General features: G+C 47.5%; 6 protein-coding genes across 6 annotated transcripts; 4 read left to right on the top strand and 2 right to left on the bottom strand.

Moving 5' to 3' along the window:
- Nucleotides 1-151: 151 nt before the first annotated feature.
- On the top strand, nucleotides 152-1,519 carry N7537_009462 (uncharacterized protein; the record flags this gene model as incomplete). Its single annotated transcript, XM_056900516.1, has 3 exons — nucleotides 152-1,107; nucleotides 1,164-1,378; nucleotides 1,443-1,519. 3 exons carry the CDS (start codon nucleotides 152-154, stop codon nucleotides 1,517-1,519), a joined length of 1,248 nt encoding a protein of 415 aa, XP_056749184.1.
- Nucleotides 1,520-2,061: 542 nt separating this feature from the next.
- On the bottom strand, nucleotides 2,062-3,463 carry N7537_009461 (putative tubulin-specific chaperone c; the record flags this gene model as incomplete). Its single annotated transcript, XM_056900515.1, has 4 exons — nucleotides 2,062-2,262; nucleotides 2,325-3,047; nucleotides 3,100-3,260; nucleotides 3,346-3,463. 4 exons carry the CDS (start codon nucleotides 3,461-3,463, stop codon nucleotides 2,062-2,064), a joined length of 1,203 nt encoding a protein of 400 aa, XP_056749183.1.
- A 1,562-nt stretch (nucleotides 3,464-5,025) lies between these two features.
- N7537_009460 (S53 family peptidase) lies at nucleotides 5,026-7,136 on the top strand (the record flags this gene model as incomplete). Its single annotated transcript, XM_056900514.1, has 3 exons — nucleotides 5,026-6,521; nucleotides 6,572-6,856; nucleotides 6,989-7,136. The coding sequence occupies 3 exons, from the start codon at nucleotides 5,026-5,028 to the stop codon at nucleotides 7,134-7,136; spliced, it is 1,929 nt and encodes a 642-aa protein (XP_056749182.1).
- A 58-nt stretch (nucleotides 7,137-7,194) lies between these two features.
- rpnL (proteasome regulatory particle lid subunit rpnL) lies at nucleotides 7,195-8,112 on the top strand (the record flags this gene model as incomplete). Its single annotated transcript, XM_056900513.1, has 2 exons — nucleotides 7,195-7,761; nucleotides 7,834-8,112. The coding sequence occupies 2 exons, from the start codon at nucleotides 7,195-7,197 to the stop codon at nucleotides 8,110-8,112; spliced, it is 846 nt and encodes a 281-aa protein (XP_056749181.1).
- A 271-nt stretch (nucleotides 8,113-8,383) lies between these two features.
- N7537_009458 (uncharacterized protein) lies at nucleotides 8,384-9,717 on the bottom strand (the record flags this gene model as incomplete). Its single annotated transcript, XM_056900512.1, has 2 exons — nucleotides 8,384-9,422; nucleotides 9,512-9,717. The coding sequence occupies 2 exons, from the start codon at nucleotides 9,715-9,717 to the stop codon at nucleotides 8,384-8,386; spliced, it is 1,245 nt and encodes a 414-aa protein (XP_056749180.1).
- Nucleotides 9,718-11,076: 1,359 nt separating this feature from the next.
- On the top strand, nucleotides 11,077-12,745 carry N7537_009457 (MFS transporter; the record flags this gene model as incomplete). Its single annotated transcript, XM_056900511.1, has 5 exons — nucleotides 11,077-11,172; nucleotides 11,240-11,485; nucleotides 11,541-12,365; nucleotides 12,435-12,608; nucleotides 12,660-12,745. Exons 1-5 carry the CDS (start codon nucleotides 11,088-11,090, stop codon nucleotides 12,743-12,745), a joined length of 1,416 nt encoding a protein of 471 aa, XP_056749179.1. The 5' UTR covers nucleotides 11,077-11,087.
- Between the last annotated feature and the right edge of the window lie 232 nt (nucleotides 12,746-12,977).

Raw genomic sequence — 12,977 nt, 5'->3', positions numbered from 1 at the left:
AGCAAAGTCACTTAAATATGTCTCCGGATTTGTCTTTGTCTGTACAACATGACGTCATGTGTATCTCATGACAGCCTCGGAGGCTAAAACCACTAAGATGGATCAGATATCTTTTGGCTTTTACCACAATCTAAGGAATCCACCATTCATAATGGTTACACGAACATCCACCCGCCATGCTGCCCAAAAGGCCAAGGAAGCCATTTCAACTTCCGCCGAACCGACTAGCAAGGCTACCAAAGGCACAAAGCGGAAAGGTTCAACTGAAGAAGCTCCACAGCCCAAAAAGGAGAAAACGGAGGGCATAAAGCCAGATGAAGAGAACGCGGAGCAGGTAACAGGCACGTCGGAAGATGGTCCAATGCCGACGGCAGAGGAACCACCCGTCGAGAGAGAAGAACCTGTCAAGAGAGAGGAATCTGTCAAGAGAGAAGAACCTGTCAAGAGAGAAGAACCATCCGAATTACAACCACCACAGGAGAAACCCGAAATCCCTCCGGAGAAACCCCAAGAAATTGAGGGAGGTCTACGTAAGTCCGAGGAGAGGGAAAACGTGGTATCCTCCAACATCCTCGAAAAAGGCTTCATCTACTTCTTCTTCCGCCCACGCGTCAATACAGAGGACCCTCAGAGTATGGGAGATGTCGCCCGAAGCTTCTTTGTTCTCCGTCCAACCGTCCTCGGGGCGGAATTCGACGAAGGACAAGGCCCTGTCGACAAGGATGCCTCATGTCGCTTGATGATTCTCCCAAAAAAGAAGTTCCCTACCTCGGCCAAAGAACGGGATATGGGATTTGTGGAGAAGGCTGGACAATCTATGCAAGCTCTCCATGAAAACTTCATCGCTGGTAAAACATACCAGACTTCCACCCGAGGTGAACGTCACACCGAGGAAGCCAGACCCTACGCGGAAGGTGTCTATGCGATAACCTCCACACAGCGGGCATCCCATCTCGCGTATATTCTGACCATCCCTGCCGAGTTGGGTGATGTTCAGGAGGACTTCGGCCTGCAAGCACGCGGGAGTTGGATTGTTCAGTCGAAGAGTCCCAAGTATGCCGGTCCACCGGTGGGTCAATTACCAAAAGATCCAGAATACCCTCAATCGTAAGTAGTCTCTCATTGAGATTATAGTATCATCATATTAACATCGCTCTCGTTAGGGTTCTTGACAAATTCGAAGATCTTCGATGGGTGCCTCTGCAGCCGGAGTTCCTGGACTATCCTAATGCTCAATTCCTCATGATCGGCGAGGCGCAGAATGACCTTGGCAAGGCTGCATTTGCTATGGGTGATAAACAGCGCCATGAGGAAGAACCTGGTCAGGAATTGGAGAAACTGTCAGATGAAGACCAGCATCGGGTTGATTCTCTAAAAGGTATGTTGCTGTCTTGATTCTCTGTTGGCTCTATTGATCGGGCTGGGATTGACCTGAACTCCAGGAGACGAAACTGTCTATGAAGACCTGGGCTACCACGCGAAAAATTACCCCAAAGTGCCCACAACTTGGAACACTTAACCCCTGAAATTTGGTAGATCCCAAACCGAGACCTAGAATATCTCTGAAAAGTAATGTTACCGATCATACTCAAACACCGAAAAGTAGTATAACGTTTCAATGCTATCTTTAGTCAAATGGGTCAGATTATGTATCCATCACCTTCCTTCATCGTCAAGAACAGAGGCTGCATAAGCGGCCGACAGACTACACGTCCTTATTTCATTCAACGAGTGAGTTGTGAATTATGCTCAGATCAGTATATGCTCCTCCACCAATCTCTTATATTTCTGTCTGTAGCTACAAGTACATAGTTGATACTATAAGTACACAGCTGAAGTAGCGCAACTAAACTCGAGTCCTTTCCCAAATTCAAAGATCACAAAAATCGTAATTGATCATGGTGGCGTCAAGAAAAAAAGAGTAAAAGTTAGGATTATTTGAAGTAGAAATGGCGTTGTCAATTGCGGCGTATGATGACAGTTGGTATCCAGGATGCGTCCTGTAGGAAAATGTCCATTCAAGTACCAAGACATCGATCGATCAAGCGGGGAAACCTAATTTTAGAGTACTTTTATGGCATGCAAAATGTCTTCAAGAGACCATCCCGGCCCGCCGGGAACAATCTCTGCCCAAACCTCTTCGGGAACGGCATCGTTGGAGTCGAGTAGACTCCAATTTGGGCTAGGCTCTGGCTTGATCCATTTGAAATCTTCGACTTGGCTCCAGCGGTCTTCGTGGTCGGGACGGTCATGGTTCAAGGCCTAGATAGAATAATGTCAGTATACAACTGGAGGGAAGAAATAGACACGAGGAGAACACTGACATAGGCCTTCGGGATCCGACCAAACCGAATATTGGAACAGTCCTCAATAATAGGGTTGCTGGAGCAACTGAGATAGACATCAACGTCGCTGCAATTGTGCATGCGGAACTGGCGGCATGATACCACAATCACACTACGCTTGACGCCAGTAATGTGTGCAGGACCATTGACTTGACCGCAGATCAATAAGCTTTCATTGATCTCCTTGGCAGTCAGACTGGCATATGGCTTTCCGTTGGCAGTGGGAATGGACATATCAACAATGCAGCGATCCAGGGAGGTAATAGACACTGGAACTGTGGATATCGACCCGGAGGCTGGAAGCATAATGTGCAGATTGTGATGATCATCGACCGACACAGAGGATATGCCGGTGGCCGCAAACGCACCAGGGGGCTTCTGCGTGTGGGACTTTGTGGCAAAGCCCCCGGTCAAGGCACCTGGGAATGAAGTGGGTGCAAGTTCCGGTCGTTCTTGTTGCTGTCTATCCGGCTCGTTCAGTGGAGTAGAAGGGTAGTTAGGGGTCTGATTCGCGGACGAGTCAACGGACGAGGCACCCGGAGAGTGGTACCCAGGGATGCTAAGCCTTCCTTCAACTGCTAGCGTGGCAGCATCGGACAAAGATACAGCGGATGTGTTTTTCTTGGTCTTGAAGCTAAACTTTGATCGGGGCTCGAATGCTGCACGTGTCTCGCTCAATCGATCCTGCAAAGCTTTGATTGCCTATAGAGATGTCAGCTTTGCGCTATGAGGATAGAGTTTGAGTAGCCTTTACCTCTGCGTATACCCTCTGATCGTAGGTGGGGATATAGCTCGCTGCATCCTTGACTTCATTGGATAACCGCACGATCCCGGCAAGGCAATGGTCTGTTGCATCGGCACGCTCACCACCGACAAGAGCTGTATCTGCAAGACGATCCATCTCCTGTTGCAAATCTAGAATGGTAATGTTATTAGCAAAAGTCCTTTTGATTATGCTGCTTGATAATGAGGTGGCATGTGAATATCAACGGGAACATACCGGTGATCTCATGCTGGAAGTAGCGGAAGAAGCGTTCCTTCAAGGAGATATCAGCTTTCGAGACTATCTGATTATCCGCCGACAGTCGACGTAGGTGTTGTATCTCTGCATCAGCCATGATGTCCGGGTGTAAAAGAATTCAGGATTGAAAGCGGAGATGAAAGATTGGGGAAGGTCGAGACTCTGAAATGGGAATGTAGCAATGACGTCGATTCCCTTGATCATACCACCCCGCAATTGAAGCCAAATCAATCAGACCCTGACTTCCAGAGCTTCCAGGCCTATTTGCGACTGATGATTGGCACTGGGATATAAGCAAAAAATTGCAGTATTTCCCCACATTCAATTTTCTTTTAATATTTATATCAATCTTCTCGGGCTCGAAATCCAAAATAAGTTCGGATATCCGGAAATTCGGGCTATATCAAAGTCAATCCCACAGTAGCCAGTTATCAAAACTTTTTTTTTTTTTGAAGTGACGGGCCTCAGACCTCAGATTGACGCACTGCAACTTCACTGTGACGTCGATCATCCCGCATTTCACGGAGGTCGGAAATCAGATGATCCGAGTGGATGTTCAGGCTACAAGGCACCAACTTGACTTTATACTTCGTCTTTTTGTACTGTGCCACATTTGTTATGTTACCTTGTAAGGGAAGATTAAATACAATGACAAGTTCCTCCAATCGAAGATATCGCAAGAATTAGATTTTTATTTATTTTCTATTACTAGATTGACACAGAATGAGATGATGAATTCCAAGTTTGATGGCACAAGGTAGACCCATAAGGCTCTTGCTGGTCTACCGAAAGATGTGAGAGCCTGGAGGGATGAGTATACTCCTTTTTGTGCATAGGAGGTTATACAGCGTGAGCACTGGACTAAACTATTGTAACGTAAGGTGTTGCTTAGTTGTACAAGCACTTCGAAGCTACCCAAATGATACCGTGCACGAGGTCGTCCTAGCTAAGAAGCTCCCTGTATCCGGGCTAATACACATCACGGAATCTAACTCGCAGAGAGCCAAACAGAAACATATAACCCCTGTACCGAGTATAAAAATGATGTATGCCTTAGGTAGTAGTACGTAGACGGGTAGTTTCTCTCGATGGACGATTCTTATTATTGGTGAGAGCAATAATCAACCGCAACTTGCATGATCGCATTCAAATTGGAAACGATCTGATGTTTGTATTCATTTTAAAGTTAACAAATGTATACCTATCTCCATTCAGAATTTAGACATATATCGATTTCAATATATCCTGTGCCCTCTACAGGCACACCGGCGTATCTGGAGCAACAGTCCACAATTCTGTCATGCGTCTAGATGCACCTGCCCGGGTATACTGGTAGTGATGAGAATACTGGTAGTGATGAGAATATTTATCCTAGTTTATACAAGTGAACGTCGGCTCGGTAGTTGGCAGATCTCGGTGACTATCATATTGGTGTGAAACGTCGCACTGTTGTATTCATACTTGGGATCGACGTCACACATATCCTTTTAATACCTAGCTCGGATAGTTGTGGTCACTTACTAGATGGCAACTGGGTCTCTTTGTGGATGTCGATACATTTCCTTCCCATTCGTCTAGAAAGAGATATATTTACACAGTCTGGTTGCTCCAGCGTGGCATTTATTCGCCATGCTAGTTTAGCAAGAATTTAATAACAAAATGAGACTTCAATTTCCGTTTCTCCAGGCTCTGGTCCTTGTGGTATGCTATATCCAGTTGACGATCGCCGTTGATTCCAGTCACCAGCAGGTTGAACAGCTAGACATGGTACCGGATGGCTGGTCGAGAGGGGATACACCGTCGGCCTCCAAACTTATAAAATTCCGACTAGCGATCACCCAGCATAATGCCGGAGAGTTCGAGCAAAAGGTCATAGATCTCTCAACCCCGGGCCACGCGAGCTATAGTCAACATATGAACAGAGACGAAGTGAAGCAATTCTTGAGTCCATCTCCTGCCATTTCAGACCGGATTATCGCATGGCTACGGTCAGAAAATGTTCCAGCCAGTTCTATCAACTTAGAAGGCCATTGGATCTCGTTCACAGTTCCAATTTCCCAGGCCGAGCAGCTGCTAAAAACAAAGTTTTTCTACTTCTATCAACAAGACAAGCAAAGCATCGCCATTCGAACTCTTGGCTATTCCGTGCCCAGGGCCTTACATCCCCACATTCAATTGATTCAGCCTACAACTCTATTCGGCAACCTTGTACCTCAAAGAAGCTTCACTTTCAAACCGAAGACAGTGACATCCGAGCAGTTAGCCGCTGGGTGCGATATAACTATCATACCAGACTGCCTTCGGGACCTGTATAAAATTGATAACACAACCACCAGACCCGAATGGCGGAATCGGCTGGGGATATCTGGTTTCCTAGAACAATATGCTCGCCACGCTGATTTTGATGATTTTCTGCGTCATTACGCCCAAAGCCACACAGACGCAAACTTCAGTGTCGTCTCAATCAACGGCGGCCAGGATGATCAACACTCCATGTCCGATAGTGTCGAGGCAAATCTAGATGTACAGTACTCAATCCCGCTGGCGGATGAAGTGCTAGCAACATTTTATAGTACCGGGGGGCGCGGTCCTATTGTCCCCGAGATAACTCATCCAGACACTACCGAATCATCAAATGAGCCATATCTTGAACAGCTACATTACCTCTTGAATCTCCCAGATGAAGAGCTCCCCGCGGTGATTTCCAATTCGTACGGAGAAAACGAACAGAGTCTTCCACCGTCGTATTTAAACGCAACTTGCAGCCTATTTGCCCAGCTCGGTGCTCGGGGAGTTTCAATACTTTTTGGTAGCGGAGATTCTGGTCCGGGAAGTTCCTGTGTGAGAAACGACGGGACAAATCAAACCAGATTTCTCCCCGGATATCCAGCTTCCTGTCCATTTGTTACAGCTGTGGGTGGAACATACGGCATCAATCCCGAAAGAGCGGTTTCCTTTTCTGGAGGTGGGTTTTCAGAGGTTTTCGCTCGTCCCCAATACCAGGACCAGGCAGTGAAAGGCTACCTTCGTCATCTTGGAAGTCGATGGAATGGACTGTACAATGCTACGGGAAGAGGGTATCCGAATGTATCAGCCCAAGCCGCCAATTTCATCGTTCGAGACCACGGCGAGTGGATCTCGGTCGGCGGTACAAGGTTTGTCTTTGGCAGATTTTCAGAGAGAACAATGAACTGACGGCGTACAGTGCTTCAACACCAGTGGTTGCAGGTATCGTTTCTCGGCTCAACTCTGCCCTTATTGCGCAGGGTAAACCTCGGATGGGGTTCCTGAACCCATGGCTTTATAGCCATGGGCAAACAGGGCTCACGGATATTGTTCTGGGCAGCTCCACGGGCTGTCAGCGGAATCTAGGCGATGCTCAGGTACGGAATGCCAGCTGGGATGCCACCGAAGGGTGGGATCCGGTGACAGGGCTAGGCACACCCTTGTTCCGTACACTTGTGAAATTGGCATTGTCAGATGACCATGTGTAGACATATAAATTTGAGTAATATATGGCTATTGCAGACACTGAGTCATTCTGTGGTTCATTAATAATCCAACAAGCAAACAAAAATTAAATAGCCTTGCTTGTGGTAGTAGTAAAAGGGTCAACATCCAGATCAGCGATTATTAAAGTGCCCACACGTGACGACAAGCTGACCGCCTACTGCAGCTCCGTCATGAGCATCGGAATGTCACCAACAATCATCAACCAAAACTCGAACCCTCTATTGTCTCCGCCGTTTCAATTACTGCCCTCGGCATAATCCAGTTAGGCTGCCTTAGTACCTTTCAGCATTGTCCTGAACCCACACAACCTCCGCCATGTCCGATCTACAGTCCCTTGTGTCAGAGCTCCACGGTGCTATCGAGCGCAAACAGTTCGATGCCGCCAACGACCTCCTCAGCCGTGCCAAGCGAACTCTTCTTTTGCAAAATGCTCTGATTCCGACTTCCTCCACACCTCCCCAGCTTGTCGTCCTTGCGCGCCAAGTCCTTGAACTCGGAGCACTCGCCTCCATCCGCCAGACCGATGCCCAGCTATTCACACGGTACTACCAGCAACTGCAGCCTTTTTACGATCTTGAGAGACATGCCGGTCTGCCCGGGCAGAGCTCTTCGGAAGTCGACTTCAGCACTAGCCAACGCAGCAAGATTACAGGACTGTATCTGCTTCTTCTCTTGAGCATGGGCGACAGTGCCAACTTCCACACAGTGCTAGAGGGATTGGTGGAAGAGGCGAGTTTGAAGGGTGGTCGCGTTGAGGATGATGCGTGCATCAAGTACCCCGTTGAGCTGGAGCGCAACTTGATGGAGGGAAGCTACGACAAGGTGTGGAGAGAGACGAAGTCCGAGCGTGTTCCATCGGAAGACTTTGGTCTGTTTTCGAATGTAAGTTGCATGCGTGCTTAGTTCGCAATTTAATATATCGGTTGGCAAAGATACTAATCAGAAGCTTTATAGGTTCTCGTCGGCACTATCCGCAATGAAATCGCAGGTTGCTCAGAGAAGGCATACCCCTCTCTCCCCATTTCCAACGCCAAGAACCTCCTCTTCCTCGAGTCTGAAGGTGCAGTGATCGAATTTGCCAAGCAGCGCGGCTGGATCCTCCGAGACGGCCGCATATACTTCCCTGTTGAGCCCGAGGCGACTGCTAGGTCTGAGAAGGATATCCTAGTGGCTAGCGGCACCGTTATTGAGAATGCCTTGGGTTATGCTCGCGAGCTGGAGACTATTGTCTAATTAAACGCTCAATGGATCAATTGGAACGATATATTTTCTTCGGATATGCTTTTTTCTTGTCTTCGGGCGCGGATGTACTTGTATACCTGTTGCTTATGCATCTGCTTTCTCTAGCGTGTTCATGACCACAATCATGTTAGAATAATTCCGGCTTACGAATTTCCAGTAGCATTTCAGCCAACGCCCGGGCGTAGACTACCTGAACTCGCACATGTTAAGGCCTCAGCATCTGGAGGGACTTCCAAATCGGCATGGCTTTTTTTTTATTTGCTTATAGATCAACAGTCCAAACACAGAGCCTGCGATCATAGAAACTGCTTGAGACGCACAAAATCTCAGAAGACTCAGTTGTTTCCTGTGCACCCTCCCACACGCCACTGGCATAATTCATACTCTCATGCTCGGTAAACTTCGCCAGAACCTCGATCCCCCAATTCGGAGCCCCATCTTCATGCTTGCACGTAATCCGTACAAGCCTCGTCCCAGCATGCATGCAGCTCGCCAGCACCAAAAAGTGGATCTCAGATACATTCGACGGGTCATCTGAGACCAGAATCCTCGTCGTATTCAGCAACTGTAGTCGCCAAACCCCACCATCAAGACCTTCTTCAGCGAGAACCTCTCCCCTCCGGGTAGCATGATACACACGAAGACTCTCGTCATAGCATCCCGTCAGAAGAACCGGGGCATCATCAACCAAGGGAACATCAAGAGGCAAGATAGCAGTGACACCAGCAGTGTGGTGGCGAGCTCGATCATCATGCTCTAGTAGCATGGGCGAGACATGCTCGTCTGGATCTTCCAATGCGGCGGTATTATCGAATCGGCGCGTGTGCAGTGAGCCGAAGTCATTACCCGTGAACATGAACGGGATCGCGGATGGGTTCTGCGTCTCAGCATCTGGGGTTCCCTTGCTTGTTGACAGTGCAACAAACCAGACTTCGATCATCTGTTTGGCTTCATATGTGCCCCATTCTTCTAGACTTTCCTCTTGGCGGATATCGCCCTCTGTCCCGAAGACGGCTGTCCAGCTATCTGAGAATGTGACGGCGAAGCCATCTGCTTCGGGACTGGGGAACCAGTTTTGCGGTGCCCAGGCGAGGAAGAGTGCTGGGATTGATGGGTCTTCGTGTACTTGCTTCGTCCATAGTTGGGTGATGCTTGGGCTTGCGGATGCGTCTCCGGTGGTAGAGACTTGGAATAAAGACACTGAACCCACGCTGCTTGCAATTGCGAATAGATTCTTGTGTCTTGGGTGGAAGTGCAGGTCAAAGACTGCGTATGGGACGGCAATTCTTTGGATTTGGGATCTAAGAGCTGTTAGTGGCTTCGTTATGAGGGTATTGTACTCGTTCTCTGGCTGACTGTGAAGGAATATGATTTATTGTGGTTGGCTTACAATGTTTTGCTAAAAGGGTCTAGTTTCCATAGTTGTAGACTCCCAGTTTTTGACTGCTTGATTTCTCCATCTCCTGTTTTGTTCTCTGATAGAAGGTAGGTGCCCACGATGAAATGGTCTGGGACCTCGGGGCAGAACTCCAAACAACTGGGTGGCTGGTCTAGAAAGACCGTAGTCGCTGACTGAGGGTGTTGAATGCTTGTCATTTTGATCTAGTCCGAGTTTGGAATGATTCTAGACCTTGCAAGTCTCGGAGTTTAGTCGTCGACTCCGGAGGGCCGGAATGTGGCGTCTGGATATGCCCGACAAGATGACGGCAGATGGGGCCTATCAAATATCCGGGTTGCGTGACACACTATTTTCACTCTGATAATGCACTGAAGGAGATGGGACCGTTTGACGATCCAGTTACTCTCGCATTGTTACATCGATAGGCTTCGGAGTCAAAAATCACATAGTGGGGCGGTGAGAATCCACTTTGAAGTCAAGGATGTTTCTACAGTACGGAGTCTAGTTTGGATATGGACTGAATATGTACAGTTGGCGTTTTATATGTACAGTTATGGAGTGGTAATGCCGAGTTCGGAGTATCCAACCAATAAAGCCTACTATCCATAGTAATTTCGTAGAGTCACATACGACAATGTCGTCGCTATATATAGTTCCTACTAGGATGCCATGTTGGAGTAATTACACTTTGCGGAGTTACTCCGGAGAAAGTAGACATTAGTTAGGGAGTAGATAATATTGAATACAACAATACGGTCCTACAGCATATGTGAAGAGCGGCTGGTATACGTCCTCGTTGGCTACGTGCAGCAATGAGATCGGTCTCACGCATGCCCGTCTTACGCCCGTGTCTTATCCCTCGAGCCATTGTTTCACTGCATTGCATGGCCCCATTTTTTTAACCCTGTGAAACATTCAGCCCTTTAACAACGTCCGATAAAAGGGTCCTGGCATGCAAATTCTACTATCTGCGTACATAGTCGTAATGGGGACACAAGAACGGGAGTTCCGACGGTTACCGACGGACTATATTCGACTACTCCGTAGGCACATTGGCAGATTTTTGTAATAGCTTTAGACTCATGGGGTAAGTAGATCAATCTTGATCGAAATACGAATGTCACGTAAGGTCTTGAAGTTCCATTCGGGACACTGGTGCAGGGAGTGTGCGCGTGCAGTATGTACATAAGACTTCGGATCTGCAGCAAAGGGCGTGAACTCTTAAGTATGACACACAAGTTGATATTTCTGTATTGTCTTTCTTGTAGTAGTAGATGTAGATGCGTTGAAGATGCATCAGAGTGCATTGAAGGTACATTTGATGCGTCGATCACGATGTTCAGCTTAAACGGGAGGGCGATCTGAATTGACTCATTGCCAATAAAAAGCCGCTAACGACACGAGAACGAGAAAATCAAGGTAACTAAAGAAACAATCATTTTAATCTCCAGCTAGCTTAATGCAATGGTATCCCATATGGGGTCCTACCGCCTAAGAACTACTTAACTAATTTCTTCTCTGCCCCCACTTTTTCTTTCGTCTCTTGTCAAGCACTGAATATATTAAAATGGACGATACAAAGCCATGGGGCTATAAATGGCGTTCATCTCGACTGCTGGTGGTTTCGTCCATCACAGTTGCCTTATTCGCAGGTATGTCTGGCTGTTTCATTTACTGAACACCTTTTTTCACATCTGAGTCACACTAACAATCCATTAGAGACATTTCTCTATGGGTTTCTTACTCCGATCTTGAGTTATATGCTTGAAGAACGACTGCATCTTGATCCATCACAAACTCAGACGTACACCACAGCATTGCTCACCACACATGGTTTCATTGGTCTCGTCTCTGCTCCGATTGTCGCTCACCTTGCCGAGAAGACTTCGAGCCAAAAGAAACCACTATTGATCGCCCTGGCAGGATGTTTTGTGGGGACTCTTATGATTGCTCTTGCCCCATGTGGTATGAACACCTTTAACCTTGATCACAACTTTTGGAAGCTAATCATCGTGGACAGTTTGGATACTCTTCGTTGGTCGCATCCTGCAATCCATGGCGGGTGCCGCCACTTGGGTGGTTGGATTTGCTCTTTTGGCAAACAATGTGGATAAGAAAAATCTCGGACAGTCGATGGGGATGGCCATGTCATTTGTAACTGCAGGAATGGTTGGCGGACCAACAGTGAGTGGCGCAATGCTTCAGTTATTTGGCTACTGGATCGCCTGGTCACTTCCCTTGGTCGTACTTGTCTTGGATATCGTTGCCCGTCTGGTTATGATTGAGCCTGGACTCAAATCTCCAAAAGCTGCAGGCAAGTCGGTTCTCAACAATGACGGGGGCCCAGAAGAATCGACTGCTCTACTCTCTGATGCACCGTCTATCGCCAAGCCAGACGATTGTAGAGCGGAGAACAAGCACGATCTCAAACATGAATACTACAGAGTTATGCTCTCCGATCCACGTGTTTTGACTGCATTGGCCAACGTTGTTGTTGTCTCCTCTCTCATGTCCGGCATCAACAACACTCTCCCGGTTCACCTGAGAGAAGCATTCGGTTGGAAGAGTTTGCTCATTAGTATGATGTTCTTCTGTCTCCAAGTCCCGAATATCGTCCTCAGTGGCCCATCCGGATGGCTTCGTGATCGAATTGGAATACGGGGACCTACCGTTTTCGGTTGGCTTGCGATGATCCCTCTAATCTTACTTCTGGGGATTCCCGGAGACCCCCACTTCCCATGGGCCGGAGGAGATACCGCTGGAAAGTCGGTCTTTACCAGCAGTTTAATTGCTTTGGGTAGTATTCTACCTCTTGTGCGCGGTGTAGGAGCCGTGCAACTGGCCTGTGAGTGATTCTTTTTTATTTTGTGTTGTGCACCCCTCGCTAACATGTGTGACTTTTTTTTCAATATAGATGTTGTCAAGGACATGGAAGCCAAAGACGCGCATATGTTCGAGGCCAACAGAAGCAACCTGCGAGTCTTTTCCATGACCGAAGTCGGATTTAGTCTCGGTATGATGCTTGGGCCTTTGTTGACCGGCTCGTTATTTGAATTAGTTGGCTTCTTTTATATGACTGTGGCACTAGGTGAGTCACCCAGTCTAATATCTTATTGTTCAATTTACTCACCCTGGGCAGCTATTACTTGCCTCATCCAGGCCGTGATTTCCTGGCGTTGGTTGGATACCTTGCCTGGGCCCGAAGCTCCCGAAGCTTCAGTTTAAAATATTGGAATGGTTGATCATATATGCGTTGGAATGAGCCCTAGAAGGCGTTTATCGTGATGCGAATACTTTAGCAAGGTTGATTAAGATATGCTTCAGGATACATCTGAGATAGAAGATAAAATGCATAAATATCAGTCAACGAAGTGCAAAGTTGGTCTATATTAATATTTCTATTAGAGTCGGGAAAGCAGTTGTACAATCGGCGATTCGTGGTTGGTGAAGATAACGG

Source organism: Penicillium hordei (genome assembly GCF_028827395.1).
Source record: "Penicillium hordei strain IBT 12815 chromosome Unknown utg000005l_segment0_segment0, whole genome shotgun sequence".
Taxonomy (NCBI): Eukaryota; Fungi; Ascomycota; class Eurotiomycetes; order Eurotiales; family Aspergillaceae; genus Penicillium; species Penicillium hordei.
Note: the sequence above shows the minus strand (reverse complement) of the source record. Positions and strands in the feature narration are given on the sequence as shown.